This window comes from Erythrolamprus reginae, chromosome 1, assembly GCF_031021105.1.
Source record: "Erythrolamprus reginae isolate rEryReg1 chromosome 1, rEryReg1.hap1, whole genome shotgun sequence".
Classification (NCBI taxonomy): Eukaryota; Metazoa; Chordata; class Lepidosauria; order Squamata; family Dipsadidae; genus Erythrolamprus; species Erythrolamprus reginae.
In genome coordinates this window covers 332,281,797-332,301,762 of record NC_091950.1, presented here as the reverse complement: position 1 = coordinate 332,301,762, position 19,966 = coordinate 332,281,797, and the positions used below count along the sequence as shown (strand labels likewise).

The 19,966-nt window shown below is 36.9% G+C and overlaps 1 protein-coding gene across 6 annotated transcripts in view; it reads right to left on the bottom strand.

Annotated features, from left to right (window-relative positions):
- SMOC2 (SPARC related modular calcium binding 2) overlaps positions 1 to 19,966 on the bottom strand; it is a 144,772-nt gene that overhangs the window by 93,889 nt on the left and 30,917 nt on the right. For all 6 annotated transcript variants that reach the window (XM_070740388.1, XM_070740398.1, XM_070740361.1 and 3 more), the window contains exon 2: positions 4,434 to 4,605. In XM_070740388.1, coding sequence (XP_070596489.1) covers positions 4,434 to 4,605 — 172 coding nt within the window. The remainder of the gene's footprint in view (positions 1 to 4,433; positions 4,606 to 19,966) is intronic.

The window sequence follows — 19,966 nt, the reverse complement described above, 5'->3', positions numbered from 1 at the left end:
ATCTCATGCGCCTGCGCATCTTTTTGCAAGATTTTCTTCCAGTGCATGTGCAGAAGCCAAATCTTGTTCCAATTGATGTGCCCGCTGGACACATGCATACGTGCCAGTCACCCACGCACATCAGCATTGGTAGCGGTGGTAAGTTGGAACCTCTGTCAGAACTATGTTAAGTTTAACGTAGGTACTCATAGGTAAGAAAGCGAGGACAAATCAAGGGAAATATTTCTTCACCCAGAGAGTCATTGATAGTTTCAAGGCAGGATTAGACAGATTCATGGATGCCAAGTGTATCGGTGGTTATTGAAACAGATGTCCATATGCCACCTCTATGTTGGTTGAGGCAGGCAGGATTCCCTTGAGCACCATATGTTGGGGGTCAAGGGAAAGGGAGGGTCTTGCCTTCTCGTTCTGCTCAAGATCCCCATGGAGAATTGGTGGGCCACTGTGTGACACAGAATGCTGGACACGATGGGCTTTGGCCTGATTCAGCATGGCTCTTCTTATGTTCTTATGTTCTTAACACATCCAGCAAACTCCAAAAAGGGCTGGAAATTTTGACCCATCACTAGGGGAAAGGGAAAGGAAATGTTTTGCACTATGGTCCCTGAACACACACACACACACACCATTGGACTTACAATCAGCGGTGGGCTATGAGCCAGAACGCTAAATTGTGCTCACCGCCGTGGCTCATAAGTTCTTGCAGGGCCAGCGCGATTTTGCTGCAAAATCGCTCATGGAGCCACAGGTGCGCCCGTGTTTCAGGGAGGTTTTACCTGCAGTTCCATGCATGATTTTGCTACCTCCACAGGTGCAGCAGCAAAATCGTGCTGGCCCCGCAAGAACTTCAGAAGAGAAGGATTTAGGGGTAGTGATTTCTGACAGTCTCAAAATGGGTGAGCAGTGTGGTCGGGCGGTAGGAAAAGCAAGTAGGATGCTTGGCTGCATAGCTAGAGGTATAACAAGCAGGAAGAGGGAGATTGTGATCCCGCTATATAGAGCACTGGTGAGACCACATTTGGAATACTGTGTTCAGTTCTGGAGACCCCACCTACAAAAAGATATTGACAAAATTGAACGGGTCCAAAGACGGGCTACAAAAATGGTGGAAGGTCTTAAGCATAAAACGTATCAGGAAAAACTTAATGAACTCAATCTGTATAGTCTGGAGGACAGAAGGAAAAGGGGGGACATGATCGAAACATTTAAATATGTTAAAGGGTTAAATAAGGTTCAGGAGGGAAGTATTTTTAATAGGAAAGTGAACACAAGAACAAGGGGACACAGTCTGAAGTTAGTTGGGGGAAAGATCAAAAGCAACATGAGAAAATATTATTTTACTGAAAGAGTAGTAGATCCTTGGAACAAACTTCCAGCAGACGTGGTTGGTAAATCCACAGTAACTGAATTTAAACATGCCTGGGATAAACATATATCCATTGTCAGATAAAATACAGGAAATAGTATAAGGGCAGACTAGATGGATCATGAGGACTTTTTCTGCCGTCAGTCTTCTATGTTTCTAACTTACGAGCCGCGGCGGCAAGTGCAATTTAGCATTCCGGCTCATAGCCCATCGCTGTTTACAATGCAACTAAATTATTTGTATTGTTTTCAGCATTGCTTTATATGAGACAATCCTAAAAGTTCTTTATGGTCAAAAGTCAACCTTTTCTAACTCACTGTTATCCAAAGGTATTGGATCTCAATTCTTATAATCTCACAAAAATACACTGTAGCTAAGAACATGGGCACCAGGCTGGGCAAAACTGCTTTGTGGTTGTTAAAAGATCTTTTTTGTGTGTATTATCACAGAAAATAACAGGAGTTTGGATTTCAAAGCTCAGTGAGGATTTATATCACTGCTGAGCATAGACAAAGGTAGAGCCAATTAGATAATCAAAAAAAAGCATTATAGAATGCTTTATTTAAGCCAGAACAAGGAAGAGACAGAATGTCTCTTTAAAGAATTCTTGGTGCTTTAGAGGGGTTTTTTTGAAGCTAAGAGAGAGGAGGAATGCATTGTGCACAAAACTGTCTCTCAAAGATGTCTCTGTGTGGTCTCTCTCTCTCTCTTTCTCTCACTTTCTTTCTGAATAAAGTGTAAGTGAAGGTAAACCTCTGTGATTGCTGGTATTTATATATAAAGAAGGATGGTATTGTACTGAAAAAATCAAACCCTGCACTTAAGCTGGGAAGCTTCTCAACTTTTTCCTTGGGCAAACAATACAGTAGTTCAGCTCCTATTAGCACCAAAGCACCCATCAGATTAACCAGAAAGATAAATACTCAACAAAAAAATGTACATAGGAATTGATAACTGTACAACATTTTGTAAATAATTCTGTACAACAGATGTAAATAAGTTATTTAGAAATATTTCAGTTCTGGTTTGTTGCTTCTACTCCAGACTTTTTCATTATTCTTTGTTTACACATGCTTTATGGAGCATTAAGTAGGTATTACAAACATTACAAACAGGTCAGTATTTTTTATGCCCTATTCCTCCAGTGTTTATTTTGTGTTACAGGTAGTCCTTGCTTAGCAATGATAATTGGGACCAGAATTTCCATTGCTAAGTGATGCCAATTCAGACATCATGTAATTGTGTGACATCATGTAACTGCATTGCTTAGTGATGCCAATCAAGGCAGTCCCTGTTGCTGTCATTAAGTGAAGATTGCAAGTATCTTCTCACAACTTCCTGCAGCTTCCCAAGCAAGGTATACGGATGGGTGGACTGATATAGTGGTTATTTGCATAGTCGCTGCTGATTGGCTAATCTAGCAGCGGAAAAAATAAACTCCTCTCAGTGGCTAGCAGGCTTCAGGGAAGCCCTTAAAAGTGGCTTCCCTGAAGTCTGCCAGCAGTCCATATAAGTTCTTATTAATGGAAAATAAAGGTGCTGAACTGTTCCTGTGATTCGCTTCTTCATTTACACGCAAATCTAACACTGTGGAAAAAAGTCAGCAGGCAGTTGCAAACTCCAAGAGGCTTGTAAGCCAGTTGGCAGGCAGGAAGTGACTGCTGCTGAGGGAGAGTATATGAACAATTTTGAAACTAGGGTGGCTACTGCCAGACAGTGGGTGTGGTGGTCAGCCAGTAAGTTGTACCATGAGAGATGCAGGGCAAGGAGTGGCTGCTATTAGGTGGGGGAGACATCAAAAAGACTAATGACCTTTTCTGCCTGTTTCCCCATTGACTTTGCTTGTGGGAAGCTGACAGAGAAAGTCACAGATGGTGATTGTGTGACTGCGCTACAACCATTGTAAGTGTAGGCTGATGGCGAAACACCAGATCTCAGTTATGAGACAGTGGAGATTATGTGACAGCTGGAGCTTAGAACAGTCAGTAAACGAAAACTACCTGTATTTAGGAGGGAGGCTGACTAAAACATAATTGCAGAACCAACCTATCAGAACAAAAATGCTTAAGTTTTTTAGGTCCTTGTTTCTTTCATTAACAATTCCCTGTTTTCAAGTCAAGGGGTATTTTATTATATCATATTATTAATTTATGTGATTATTCTTGCTGCCCTGAGTTAGAAGGGGGGGGCTTAGAAGTCTAATTAATAAAATAAATAAATAAATAAATAAATAAATAAATAAATAAATAAATAAATAAATAAATAAATAAATAAATAAATAAATAAATAAATAAATAAATAAATAAATAAATAAATAAATAAATAAATAAATAAATAAATAAATATGAGGTTTTTATATTCCTGTAAGCTGTCTTGAGTCACCATGTGTGAATAGGCGGCAATATAAATTTCCTAAAATAAATAAATAAATGTTAATGCTGCTTCTTGATTATGTCCACCAACAGCTTTTGATTTTGTGGATGAAGGAATACTTTAATTTGTTGTTTTCATCGTGTCGTGCATATGTTGTTTTCATTGTGTTGTGTATATAAAAACACAATATAATTAACAGCCCCTTTACCACTTCTTCAGCTACTTGACACAAACAGTAGACAATAAATTAAGATGGTCCTGCAAACACAGCACTCTTAAATAATGCTGAATTAATGATTACTTAATTAGATTCTTATTTATACACAAACATTACAGGAAAAAAATTCATTGGGGAATAAATAATCCATTGCCGGTTGGGGCTGTATTGATGATAGATGGAACCCATATGTATCCCATATTTTAGTTATGTAAAGGTTGAAATAATTATCTAGGGAACAGACTCTAATATGTTCATCACTCCTTTGTATAGCTAATTTAGCCACATCTGCGAGATGTGATTTTGCGAGTGATTCATGATGACTTGTCAGGAGCTACAGTGTGGTACATAATTTACCTGTTCCTTGTGTTTCATCCTGTACCGATTTTTTTTTAATGTACTGACATTCTAAAACTGAGATTAAAAAAATAAACGTTTGTCACACTATGTCTAGAGAATATATGGCAATTTCCTTACCTTTGCAGTTTCCCCTGTAGGCAATGTCTAGCTGAGGATCTTTGCATTTTGCCCGTAGAAATTCACATCGGGACAAGAAGGTCCTGCCGTCAGACGCACACAAGGACTTCTGAGGGGAACCTGTGCACTCCAGACTACATTCTTTATCTTTGTCTTGTTCCACTCTTAAAAACTTTACAACGTAGAAGGATGCGAGAGAGAAAGAACAACAACAACAAAAAAAAAGATGTGAGAGTTTAGTTTAGTTTAGTTTATTTAGATTTGTATGACTCGGGGCGGCTAACAACAATAAAGAAAACAATGTAACAAATCTAATATTAAAACGTAATCTAAAAAACCCCAATTTAAGAGACCAATCATACAAACAAGCATACCATGTATAAATTCTATAAGCCTAGGGGGAAGGGAGAAAAAAGAGAGAGACTGAAGTAACATTTAAAAGAGCTTGCATGTTATTGATTGGTTCACACAAATTATGTATTTATAGTCTTCGCTAATTGACAAAGTATGTAAATTTGTGTGCAAAACATTTCAGGTTCAATACCCATCATCCCAGATTAAGCTGGAAGAGATGCCACACTGAAATAATAATAAAAAGGAACAGTTTTGATTTCGATTGGACCAGTACACAAGCAAGTTCTTATTGGTTGCTTTCATACAGGAGGATTGGATCAGTGGTCCTCAAACTACGGCCCGCGGGCCACATACGGCCCACTGAGGCCATTTATCCGGCCCGCCAGTGAGTGACAAGAGCACAGGGAAAAGAGAGAGAGAAAGAAAGAAAAGGGAAAGAGAGGGAGGGAAGGAAGGAGAAGTGGAGAGGAAGGAAGGAGGGAAGGAAGGAAGGAAAGAAGGAGAAATGGAGGGAACAAGGAAGAAAGGGAGGAAGGAAGAATGAAATGGAGGGACAGAGGAAGGAAGGACTGTTTTTGGGGAGGGTAATTTTTTTAAATTTTTCTCTCAACATACATTCAAACAACACAGTGTACCATCTAATTTTCCATGAATAAAATGTTGTATTTTGTTAGTAACTAATATCAATCATCAAAAAAGTTGCAAAAGGTTTTTTTTTCTAATTTTGTCATCCAGTTACATTCATTTTCTTTTAATTAAATTCCCTCCTTAATGTTCCTTCAAAAAGTGCAACACCAATTATATTTCTAACTTATTAACCATTATACCAAAGTGTATCCTTCTTTCTTTATACATTTTTCATAAGCCAAGAAAACCTTGTATAGCCAATCAGATGTTAACAAAAGAAAATTAAAAACAAAACATAAACATATATGAATTTCAGATCTTCTCCCCCCTCTAAATAGTACGTTCCCATTTCCTTTTTTACTTTAAAACAAGGTATGTGCAGTGTGCATAGGGATTTGTTCATAGGTTTTTTTTATAGTCCGGCCCTCCAACAGTCCGAGGGACAGTGAACTGGCCCCCAGTGTAAAATGTTTGGGGACCCCTGGATTGGATACTGTAGCCTAGAGGATAATTCTCTGCCTTACAAGGCAAAGGTTGCAGATTCAAGTCCCAGTGCGTATGGCTAGCTGATGAGGCCAAAATAAGGCCGAAATAGATCTATCCTAGTCTCCCTTAATTTTCAAATTCAGCAAAAAAACATGTGACACACACACACACACACACACACACACATATATACCTCCTATAGTTGTGTGGAAATTCAATCTTTTTTTAAAAAAAATGGTGGCTGATATATGTTTGGAGCAATCAAAACTGTAGCAAAAGGCAGAGTAGCAGCTAAAATAGGAGCGCCACCTCAACAAGCTTCTTGAAAAACATAGAATAAATTACTGTTTTCCACCATTAATAGGAAGAAAACTATCTATTTTCTTTCACTTGCTTAATTGAACTACTGCTTATGAGAAAAATGTAATTTTTCTCTGTGTGTGTGTGTTTGTGTGTGGGAGTTATTTGCCTCAGAAATAATTTATATTTGGATTATTTTTTGGCTGTTCACCTGATATTTTATTTTAGATGTCAATATAATTTAATCTAATAAATACATAATTAAATAAATAAAATTGGCCAAGTTTCCCTCTCATCAAATTGAAACAACAATTGGTAGAAGCAGCAATGTAGGAGAATGCCCTTCATAGCAAATAGTAATAATTAGCAAGAAGAATAGCTATTTGCTATTTGAAAAGTCCATATGGTATTAATTTTGAAAGACAGAAAAGAAAGAAATAACTATGGCCCTCCATGACTCTTCAAAAGTATAATCAATTACTTAGTTCTATGAAAGCAGAAAGACATTTTATTTTCATTTCCCATAAAGGCTGGCAACACATAAAAGAAGTAAATTCACCTTAATTTTTCAGCAAACGTCTCTATCTTTCAACTGCTCTAAAATACCAATAAAGAATGCAAGGCATGTATTTATTCAGGAGATCATAGCTGCAAGGCACAAGGGAGAGATTCTCAAAAAAGGTTCTGAGCCAGAGAATGCCAACAAGCCCACACATACAAATCTTTTAATACTGCTTATGTTTTGATCAAGCACAAATGGCTAAAAGCATTAGAAACTTAATGTTTTAATGTTTCTCTCAGTGTCATTGTTATCAAGTCATTCACAAATCTTGTTTTTCCCAACGATTCCATGTGTGGAATTCTAGGCACAAAATTTGTCGGTGTTTCTGCCAGAGGCCAGAAACTCTGATGTAAGAATGGGGAGCCAACAACTTGCATGGCTTCTTAGTGAAGGAACTAAGGAACTTTTCTTATGATGCCACTGTCCAAGTTGCGTTCGAAAGCTACTGACTAGGAACAGGAATGTGTGACACAGGAACTTGGGAATTGAAGCCAGTGAAGAATGAAAACAATCAACAGGTTGAAGGTTTATTCTTCAATGTAGCAAAAATAGAATCTCTCCTATTCTTCTATTTACAGAAAGTACTTTACTACAACTATAAACCATGATACAGTAAACCAATCCACCCCCAAGACTAACCAACCAGAACTAACCAACCAACCACAATAACCACAACAACCACACCCACTGCAAAGGTGCATTGCTTCTTATACTGTTTTAGCCCAATAAGGTTGCAGCTTAGTCACTATGACTCAGCACTATGACTGCTTTGAATACTAACAACATTTTTACCTTAAATGGAACATTACCTAGGATAGTATAATCCTTGACAGCCACTCCTTCCTCTTGACTGGTACTGTGAGATGCCCAGGCCAACATTCTATCTATCTGGCTTGCCCATCTTATACTTATCTCCTCTTTTCTCAGGAAAGTTACTGAAATTTGCAACTTCACTGTGTGAATCATCTACTCATGCAATTTAGCTGCTCCATTTGTGGATTAACAATTGGTGAGATATGTTATGATGAGATCTTAGACTTCTAAGCTCACAGATATTTCTTCTTCAGCATGGGCATGCTTGTGCATTGTTTGTGTGGACTCAAAATTATTTCCATTTTGAGGAGAATGAATATTATTGCATTATTTCCATTTATGTAACAGACGACTGTGACTACAGAGAGATGATAAAGGACAAACAAGTTAGATCCATTATATGAGAAATCTTCCTGAATTACTACCTAGGAAATTTGGTGATTTTTTTAAAAAAGTATTTTACAACATACTTTCATTCACAGTTGATTTTGTTTGATTATGTGAATTTTTGCCTTCAAGTATTATATAAGAATAATAGTAATTGTTGTGAGTGTTCCCTGTCAGCCTTTGGAAATGTCAGATTCAGAGGAGGACCAATATGTAGAAGCTGTCAATTACCCTGATTTAAGAGATGTGGAGGAGGATAGTGGTGATCAGAACTTAATAGAAAATCCATCGTATGATAGTATGCATAGTATTTGTCAGGTGAACAAGGTAAAAATGTGAATTCAAGGGCTGGCCTGACAATATTACTTCTTCAGATAGTAGAGGTGTAGAGGATAGTCCTTGGTTAAGTGCCAAATTTAGAAGGTCAGAGAAAAGAAGGAATGAACTTGGAGGAAAGAGGGTTTGAATATGCTATTCCAAGTGTATAATTAATTACCTCACATACGGAATTGACCGGAAAAGACAGATGATTTTCTACAAAGTGAAATAGACAAGATGGATGCTTTTTGCCATTTCTCCGGAGGAGTCTTTATATTGCATGATAAAACTGTTTTTAAGTAGCGTGAACCTGACCCAGAGATAAGGAGATGTTTGAAGTCAACAGTCTGTTCATTTAGAAAAAAATTATGACTCTGTAATTTTGCCTGTGAGTTTGGATTGCATTTTGTATGCCGGAGATGTATACTGATAAATTCCAATGTGGAAGAAAGTAAATAAAAAAGGGTTATTTTGAAAATTACAAGCCTGTAAAGATCGTATTCTTGGAGCAGCCAGACAGACCAGAACAGTAATGATGATCAGAACTTCATTGTTCAGAACTAGAGTGTAAGATTCTTTGAAATTATGAATTCCTATCTGTACAAAATGCCTTAGAGAACTGCGCATCAAAAGAATCACTGTCATCCACTGCAAATAATTGTGATGGTGGGTTGTTTTTGTTTTTTGTTTTGTTGTTGTTAAATATGAAATTTCCAAAGTGAGCATAGAGAATCTATGAACCATAGCTAATATTTATAGGCATTTATGTTTGCATGTACCAGCATGCATAAGGTAAACCCACTTCATTTTTCTGTAAGAGTTGCAATCTTTGCATTTCCTCACATTTCATTCTAAAAAGTATATAAAAGTCTTAAAGGGAGACTTTGATAATTATAACTTTCTGTAAATTGTGTAACAAAGTCACACGTTTCATTTTAAATCCAATATTCAGAACTGGAGTGCATGTTTAACAGTACAATGGAACACTAACAAACAATAGGAACATTCTTTGCCCATTGTCCCTCTGTTTGCCAGCAACTTTTTCTTCCTTTGTTTGAATAGTGAACAGATTCAGAATAGCTAAATCTGCTCATACAAATAAATCCTTCATCTACAAAGCTATGCTGCCTTTGGTACAATTTTTCTATATGTACAGTTTGTTTTCATCTCTAGAAATGATGAAAATAAATTTGAGAAATAAAATTTCTCCACTTTTCTATATTCTTGACTAGAGACTGAAAACTGATCAAGATATCTATGTTATTTTATGGCTAACTGAAATTAGCATGAAATGTGTTGTATAACCAGTTCTTATTTTTATTAGTATTAATTAGATCCTGAATCAATGGTGGGATTCAATTTTTTAAAAAACTACCGGTTCTGTGGGCATGGCTTGGTGGGCTGGTGTAGCTTGGTGGGTATGGCTTGATAGACATGGCAGGGGAAGGAGACTGCAAAATTCCCATTCCCTCTCCACTACTGGGAAAAGGATATTGCACAATCTCCAATCTGGGGCCAGCCAGAAGTGGCATTTTCCAGTTCTCCAAACTGCTCAAAATTTCAGTAAGGCTATCTTCATGTCACAGTTCTGATTAATTGTTCAGCAAAACAACCCAGTCAACCAAGCAACCATTTCCTTTTTTTTTTAAAAAAATAATTTTTTTATTGTTTTTCATAAAATAGACATACAGACATACAAACATTGAACATAGAGTGGGGATGTATTTCCCCGCTTCTTTTGAAAGTATACATTCAAATAGAAAAAAGAATACATAATCAAATATTTGTTAAATGTTAAAAGGTCTAGTAAAAAATTTTCAAATCTTAAATGCAATGTAAGTACGATATAAGTAAAAATTCTTAATATGTTGCTTATATATAATATATTCATCTAATCAAACATTTAAACAACTCTCAACTACTCTCAACTACTACTACTACTAAACATACATAAACCAAAATTCTTAATATGTTGCTTATGAATAAACTATTATATCATGATCATCAACAAATACATTTGAGCTAATATTAATATTGTTATTACCTAAATAAAAACAAACACATCTCTTATTTTTTCTTATCTAACCATTTATATATATTATTCCATGTTTCATAAAATTTAGTATCTTCTTGATCGTTTAATCGTCTTGTCATCATATCCATTTCAGCGCAATCTAATATTTTAGCTATAACTTCTTCTTTCTTGGGGATTTCCTCCCCCTTCCAATTTTGCGCATATATTATTCTAGCCGCAGTTAATATGTGTATGATTAAATAAAGAGTTTCTTTCTTATAAGTCTGATTGGTAATTCCTAATAAGTAAAATTCCGGGGTGTTATCTATATCATGCTTTAATATTTCTTTTAATATCTTCTCAATCATCTTCCAATAAATTTTAGCTTTACCACATGTCCACCATTGATGGTAATAAGTTCCTATATCTTTCTTGCATTTCCAACATAATGGGGATGTTTTGGGAAACATTTTTGCTATCCTATTTGGTGGGAGATGCCATCTATAAAACATTTTAATTTGGTTTTCTTTTAATGAAACTGACTTGGTCATTTTCCAATTATTAATCCAAACTTTTTCCCATGTATCTATATCTATTTCCTTACCTATATTTCTGCACCATCTTATCATAGTATCTTTTAGAGTCAACTCTATATTTTTATGAGCGATAAGAAATTTATATATTTTCCCTATCATTTTTACTGAATTGGTGGTAATTAAATTGCTTAGCAAATTCTTACTTTTATTAAAAATGTAAAGAGTTTTATCCTTCTGGTATCTAGATCGAATCTGGGCATAATGCCACCAGTCTATTATTATCCCTTCTTCTTGTAATTTATTCCTAGGCTTTAGCTTCATCTGGTCATTTAATAGTTCTTTATATCTATAAAATATTTTCGTATCTTTTATAGACTTTGGATGTGTTATTGCTTCTAGGGGGGCTATCCATTCTGGAACATTTAAGAAGTGATTTTTCTTTATGTCTTTCCAAACCTCTAATAAATACTTCCTCAATGTGTGTCTTTTAAAGTATGAGTGATTTTTTTCCTTGTCATACCATATAAACGCGTGCCAGCCCAGCATGAGATCATGTCCTTCTAAATTTAATATTCTTTTATTCTCTAAAGTTATGCAATCCTTAATCCATGTTAAGGCGGCAGCCTGGTAATATAATTTCCAGTTTGGAAGACCAAATCCTCCTCTTTCTTTAATATCTTCTAAACAGTTTATTTTTATCCTTGCTTTTTTCCCTTGCCATATAAATTTTTTAACTAAATTTGTCAAAGTTCTAAAAAAAGTTCCCCCTGGATTTATTGGAATTACCTGAAAAAGAAATAAAACCTTAGGTAAAATATTCATCTTAATTGTAGCAATTCTTCCTAAAAATGATATTTTCAGGTTATTCCACGTTTCTAAATCTTTTTTAATTTCCGATAATAATTTTATATAATTATCATTTTTTAATGTTATTGTTTTCGCTGTTAAATTTATTCCTAAGTATTTTACTTTCTTTACAGTTTTTATTCCAGAAATATTTTCTAATTTAGTTTCTTGTATTTTATTCATATTTTTAGTTAAGAAAAAAGTTTTGCTTTTGTTTATCTTTAGACCTGCTACCTTTCCGTATTGTTCAATAGTTTGCAATAAAGAAGGAACTGTTGTTATCGGTTCTTCGATTATAAACGTTAAATCGTCTGCAAAGGCTTGAAGTTTGTAAGTTTCGTCTCCTATAGTTAAACCTTTTATTTCAGAATCCGCTCTTATTTTAATTAATAAAGTTTCAAGAGTCATAATGAATAACAATGGTGATATAGGACATCCTTGACGAACTCCCTTATTTATATCAAGTGTTGGTAGTTGATTATTATTTAATATTATCTTAGTCGTTTGTTTTGAGTATATAGTATCTATTAAATTAACAAATTTTAGGCCAAATCTCATTCTGTTTAATTGCATTTTTATAAATGTCCAGTTAACGTTGTCAAAGGCCTTTTGAGCATCTAAGAACATTAAAGATGCTGTCTTATCTGAATGTTGTTCATAGTATTCTAATGTATTTATTACAGTTCTAAGATTGTTTTTAATTTGTCTCCCTGGTAAAAATCCATTTTGGTCTTGGTGTATTATTCCATTTATAATTCTTTTAAGTCTATCTGCATAGATGGCAATAAATATTTTATAATCTACATTTAATAATGATATGGGTCTATAATTTTTGATTTTTCCTGGGTCAGTGCCTGGTTTGTGTATTAAAGTTGTCAACGATTCTGACCAAGATTTCGGAATTTTACCCTCAAGTCTACATAAATTAAAAGTTTCTAACATATGGTTTCTTATTATTTCATTTTCTATCTTGTACCATTCTGCCGGTATAGCATCTGGACCAGTGGCCTTGTTGTTTTTCTGTTTTTTAATTATAGTTAGGAGTTCTTCCATTGTTATTGGTCCATCCAATGTAGTCTGTTGGTCTTCTGTTATTTGTGGTAATTTTGAAGCCTGTAAGTAATTAAAAGCTTCATCTTCGCTAACATTATCTTTGGCATAGAGATCTTTATAAAAATTATACACAATGTCCGCCTTTCCTTCTGTATCATATTTTGTTGTACCATCTTTATCTTCTAGTTTTTTTATCAATTTGGATTGACTCTGCTTTCTAAGTTTATATGCTAGCCATCTGCCTGGTTTATTTGCGTGTTCAAAATAATGTTGTTTTGCTCTTTTAATTTTTTCAGTTATTTGATTTTGTTCTATAATTCTAATTTTATGTTTAATTACATTTATTTCTGTTTTAAAATCTCTGTTCTTGATGTGTTGCTGCGATGCAAATTCCAATTGTTTTAATTCATTTATTAATTGTACATACTTTAATTTATTTTCCTTGTTGTGTTTTGCTATATAGGATATTGTTAACCCTCTTATATAAGCTTTGAGTGTATCCCATAAATTCTGTGGAGTGGTGTCTGGAGTTTTATTAATTTCAAGAAATATTTTTAGTTCCTTTTCAATCCAATCCTTATAATTCTTATCGTTTAATATATTTCTATTCATCCGCCAAATATTCTGTTTATTATTCATTCTTATATAAACCACTATTGGGTTGTGGTCGGCCCATGTATTGACATCTATCTCTACCTCCCTTATTTGTTCTGCGACCATTTTTGGTGTCCATACCATATCTATTCTTGTCCAGATTTTGTGGGGATTAGAATAAAACGTAAATTGTCTTTCATGGGGGTGTCTTTCCCTCCATATATCATTTAACAGTAATTCTGCTTTCATTTTTTGAAAAGTACTAGGTAGTAAATTTCTTGTTTTTTTACTTTTTTTCCTTTTATTATTACTTCCCCCCCCTGAATGGTCTAGTTGCCTGTTCGCAATAGCATTAAAATCACCTATTATTAATACATTCTCAATAGCTAAATCTATTATTATTTGATGTAAATTTTTATAAAATGTCATTTGGTCTTCGTTAGGGGCATAAATAGAAACAACCACTATAGGTCTAGGTTCAATATCAACTTGTACAATCAGTATTCTACCGTCATTATCCTTGAATATTTGTTTAGAATTTATAGAATTCTCAACATACATCACCACACCAAAACAAGCAACCATTTCCTAAGGTCTCCTGGTCAATACTAAAAGAGCGAAGGAGGCTGCACTCATAGCCTTAGCCTTTATTTTATTTTTACAGAGAGCTCAAGCTCAATATTATTCTGGAGAGAGCCAATGGACCCTCTTCCCAACTACAACCTCTGGGTCTGCTTATGTGGGAAGAGAAGGAAGTTCATAGGAATGACCCATTTTCATAGCCTCTCCAGACCTTTGTTCCTTGGAAGAGGAAAGTGGTAATTAATACCGTGTTACCTGAAAAATAAGACCCCATCTTACATTTTTTGAACCCCAAAACCAGTGCTTGGCCTTATTTTTTGGGAAAGTCTTATTATTTTGGGGTGCACGGAGCAAGACAGGGCTCCTCTTGCCATTATTCTCCATAGTGGGTGGAATTATCAGCCAGGATGGGTTGACCTCATCCAATCAGCAAGGACTGAGTCTGTTAATTTAAATACTGGGGGCACTGGTGCCTTCCTCCCCCAGTTATGACTCAGTCCTCAGTCTGGACACATGTAGTCTTGTTCCATCCTAGGATTGATAGTTTCATTAGCTGATATATCTATCTTTCACCTGTTGTCACGCGTTTGTTTGACCTTTCCTGGATTTCCAGCTCTGTCTCCTTAACCTTAACCAGAGGAAATGGTATGTTCAAGGGAGGGCCTATTTTCAGGGGAGAGCTTATTTTGGGGAGAAGTCTTATTTTCAAGGAAGCAGGGTATCTTAGAAACTGGTTCAGATGTTTCCTTTGATTTCAAAATAGATAATTCCCAAAACAGCTTCTGGGCTATTTGGGGTTAAAACAAATTCCCTCTGTGTTAGTTTTCAAGGCTAATTTTTTCCTTAAGTGTGTTATAGCATTTAAGGAAAGAAAAAAAAACAACCACCACCACCTCTCTCAGTCCTGATGTTAAAACACCAGGTCATCCACTGACACTAAATGCAGAGAGATTCATGACCGACAGAAGGAAATAGTTTGTCACCCAGCACATAGTTCAACTGTGGGATTCTCAGCCAGTAGTTGCGCTAATGAAAAGCAATTTAAGTGTTTTTGGAAGGGGACTGGAAAGGTTCATTTAGGATCAGGCTGTCAAAAGCTACTAATACTGGTGTCTGTTGACTCTCTCCTGATTTATAAGGAGAATGTCTTAAATACTAGTTTCTGAGAAGTGATGAGAACTTACAACTGATCTCCAATCCTGATTTGTGAGCATCTCAAATATATCCAGTTGCAACTGGGTGAGAAAAATACTGAACACAACAGGCCTATGTCCTGATCTAGCATGGTTCTTATGCTTTCCATATGATCTTACGGCACTTAAAGCAACTATCAGTTCAAAAACAAAATATAATCCCAAAGTAAAATACGTCAATCAAACTTCAATTGTTTCCTGCGTTACATATCACCAATTTCATACATTTTCAAATACATCTGAAAAGCAACCAAGCTGACCTTCAAAAAAGAAAAAAAGAAACAAAAGAAAATCTAATAAATTCCAAGTCACCAGGAAGATTGGAAGTGATATTGAGTATGATTTCAAAAATAGAACAGAATGGACTGGAATGGAATAGCATAGCATAACATAGAGCATTGCTGGAGCAGAATGTCAGCACTCAACAGCCCCAAGCCTGCTGGCAGAGGTGCATTTTAAGGCTTTACGGAAGGCTGGAACGGTGGGGGCAGTACGACTTTCCAGAGGGAGTTGATTCCAGAGGGCCATGGCTGCCACAGAGAAGGCCCTTCACCTAGACCCTGCCAGACAACATTGCTTGGCTGATGAGACCTGGAGCAGGACCTCTGTGAGATCTGACCCACCGCTGGGATACGTGAGGCAGGAGGCGGTCCCATAAGTAATCTGGTCCTAAGCCATGTAGGGCTTTATAGGTAATAACCAACAACCTACTGCTGATTTGGTTGGTACTCCAAACATCATTAATCAACTTGGTTTAAATCAAGTGAAAATCTGGCGGCGGAAGGTCACAGTTATTAATGGTTTACAGATAGCCCTTGATTTACAATAATGGAGTCCCAAATTTCAATTGCTAAGTAAAGCAGTTGTTAATTGCTATATCAAGTCAACTAGATACAAGAACAGTTTTTCCTGGAATGCCATCAGTCTGCTAAACAAATAATTCCCCTACCACTGTCAAACTATTCTCTAAGGCTGCATTACTATTAATCTTCTCATTGTTCCTATCACCCCTCTCCTCCCACTTATGACTGTATGACTGTAACTTGTTGCTTGTATTTTTATGATTTATATTGATAGTTTTCTGATTGCTTATTTGTACCAGGGGTGGGCAGCAGGCAGGATGTGGTGGAACATAGTTCCATTGGTGGAAATGAACATGCATGTGCAGCTCCAGCTGATCGGCGGCTGTCACTTCCTGGATTACTGTCTTGGCTCGACTCTCCTTTTTTCCCCTACTGCTGTTGCTGCGTCTGCGCTCCTTGCTTTTTTCTCTTTCCTCCTTCCTGGCCTCAGACAAGCTTCCCTCTCTCCTGCCTGGCTCCCTTCTAGCCTCACATGGCCACCTCCCACCTTAGGTGCAAGCAGAAGGTGTGGGTAGAAGCGGCACTGGCAGCATTTATGCTTCTGGCAGCACCCGTTTGCCTAGCTACCTAGCCTGTGGCGGGGGGGATGACCCAGGAAGGAGAGCGCAGGAAACACAAAGCAAATTGTCAACCCAGCTAGCGACACTGATAAGGTTGTAAGTCAAGGACTTAACAGTTCACTTGAATGATGATGATTGTTCAAGCTATTCCCACCAGGTCACATAGCTGGCAAGCCACTCCTACCCAGTCACATGACCATTAAGCCACACCCATAGTGTGGCAGTAAAACTTTTGGCTGCCCATTACTGCCTATGACAATCATTAAGTGTTGTAAAGATTCTTGATTAATGTATCTTGTCTTTTTATTCACACTGAGAGCATATGTACCAAACACAAATTCATTGTGTGTCTAATTACATTTGACCAATAAAGAATTCTATTCTATTCTATTCTTAAGTGAGTGCTCCGTTTTATGACCTTTTATGCCACAGCTGGGGTTTTTTAAATGCACTGTAGTTGTTAAGTGAATCATACCATCATTAAGCTAATCTGGCTTTCCTGATGACTTTGTGGGAAACCAGCTGTGATACGGTGATCACATGACCCTGAGGCACAGGTGCAATACATACAATGTGACTGCCAAACATCCCAATTTTGATCATGTGACTGTGAGGGTGATGCAATGATTGTAAGTATGAAATCAGTCCCAAGACATTTTTTTCAGTGCCTTTGTAGCTTTGAACACTCACTAAAAGAATAGCTGTAAGTCAAGAACTACCTGTATTTATATCAGAAAGATTTAAAATAGATAGAAGAATTTGTGGTTTTGAATATTCTAAGGCAGATTTTGAGATGCAATGGTTTTATTAATGCAGAATAGAATAGAATAGAATAGAATTTTATTGGCCAAATGTGATTGGACACACAAGGAATTTGTCTTTGGTGCATATCTAAAACTGCACACACTCAAAACTGTAGAAATGGTGGTAGGTTATAGGAGAAACCCTTCCATCCTTCCACCTCTCACAATACTAGACAAAACAGTATCAACAGTAGAGGCCTTCAAATTTCTAGGTTCTATCATATCTCAAGCCCTAAAATGGTCAACTAACATCAAAAACTTCATCAAAAAAGCACAACAAAGAATGTTCTTTCTGCACCAACTCAAGAAGCTCAAACTGCCCAAGAGGCTGCTAATACAGTTCTACGAAGGAATTATTGAATCTGTCATCTGCACCTCTATAACTGTCTGGTTTGGTTCTTCAACCCAACAAGACAGACATAGATTTCAGAGGATAATCAGAACTGCAGAAAAAAAATTGCTGCCTTCCATTGAGGACCTGTATACTACACGAGTCAAAAAGAGGGCTGTGAAAATATTTACTGACCCCTCGTATCCTGGACATAAACTGTTTCAACTCCTACCCTTAAAACATAGCTACAGAGCACTGCTCACCAAGACAACTAGACACAAAAACAGTTTTTTCCCGAACACCATAATTCTGCTAAACAAATAATTCCCTCAACACTGTGAAACTATTTACTAAGTTTGCATTGCTATTAATACTAGTTTTTTCCCATCACCCATTTCCTCCTGCTTATGACTGTATGACTGTAACCTGTTGCTTGTATCGTTAACATTTTTATTAATATTGATTGTTTCTTCATTGCTTATTTGACCCCTATGACAGTCATTAAGTGTTGTACCACATGATTATTGATAAATCTATATTTTCTTTTATGTACACTGAGAGCATATGCACCAAGATAGATTGTGTGTCCAATCACACTTGGCCAATAAAGAATTCTATTCGTTCTATATGCTCTCAGTGTACATAAAATAAAATAAAAAATACTTTCATCAAGAATCTTAAGCTACAACACATAATGATAGTCCACCAATATGTAATTGCTAAAATGCATAAACCTTTACTGATATTTGAAACTGAAGGACAAGTTAAAGAATGCATAATAAAAAATGTGGCTAGAGTAGAGGTAGCCCTTGACTTACAACAGCTTGTTCGATGGGCATTCAAAGTACTGAACTATTGTAACGCTCTCTACATGGGGCTACCTTTGAAAAGTGTTCGGAAACTTCAGATCGTGCAGAATGCAGCTGCGAGAGCAGTCATGGGCTTCCCCAGGTATGCTCATGTTACACCAACACTCCGCAGTCTGCATTGGTTGCCGATCAATTTCCGGTCACAATTCAAAGTGTTGGTTATGACCTTTAAAGCCCTTCATGGCATCGGACCAGAATATCTCCGAGACCGCCTTCTGCCGCACGAATCCCAGCGACCGATTAGGTCCCACAGAGTCGGCCTTCTCCGGGTCCCGTCAACTAAACAATGTTGGTTGGCGGGCCCCAGGGGAAGAGCCTTCTCTGTGGCGGCCCCAACTCTCTGGAACCAGCTCCCCCCAGAGATTAGAACTGCCCCTACCCTCCTTGCCTTTCATAAACTCCTTAAAACCCACCTTTGTCATCAGGCATGGGGAACTGAGATATCTCCCCCGGGCCTATACAATTTATGTATGGTATGTTTGTATGTATGTTTGCTTAATAATGGGGTTTTTAAAATATTTTAAATTGTAAATTATTAGATTTGTCATGAACTGTTTTATTGTGTTGTGAGCCGCCCCGAGTCTACGGAGAGGGGCGGCATACAAATCTAATAAATAAATAAATAAATAAATAAAATAAACGGCACTGAAAAAGTGACTTATGACCACTTTTTCACCTTTATCATCCCCACGATCACATGATCAAAACTCAGATGCTTGGCAAATGACTCATATTTATGATGGTTACAGTGTCCCTAGGGGTCATGTGATCCCCTTTTGCTACCTTCCTATAAGCAAAGTCAATGGAGAAGCCAGATTTTATTTATTTATTTATTGGATTTGTATGCCTCTCTTCTCCAAGGACTCGAGATTCACTTAATAGCAGCTTTGCTAACCTAATGAGCGCAGTGGTTCACTTAATAATGGGTGGGGGAGAGATAAAGATCCTAAAATGGAGCAAAACTCACTTAACAAGTCGATGCTAAGTCGAAGACTACCTGTAAATATATATTTTTAAATCCTGAGTAGTGATGGGCGAACCCAACGTTGTTCGGGTTCGGCAAGTTCAGCCGAACTTTACACAAAATTCGGCCGAACCCTAACCGAACCCGAACTCGAACCCGAACGGGGAATCCGTCCCACGAAGAGATTCCGGGGGCAGAGCTTTGACGTCACCGGCAGGTTGCTAAGGACGCCAAGGTGATCACTTCCTGGATTCCATGGAATCCAGGAAGTGATCACCTTGGCGTCCTTAGCAACCTGCCGGTGACGTCAAAGCTCCGAACGTCGAACACGACCCCGAACTTTGCATGAAGTTTGAAAAAATTTCAGGTTCATGTTCAGCATATCGAACACCGCAAAATTCAGTACGGACCCGAATTGTGCGGGTTCGGTTCGCCCATCACTAATCCTGAGATTTATTAAAGCACTAATCTACATGCT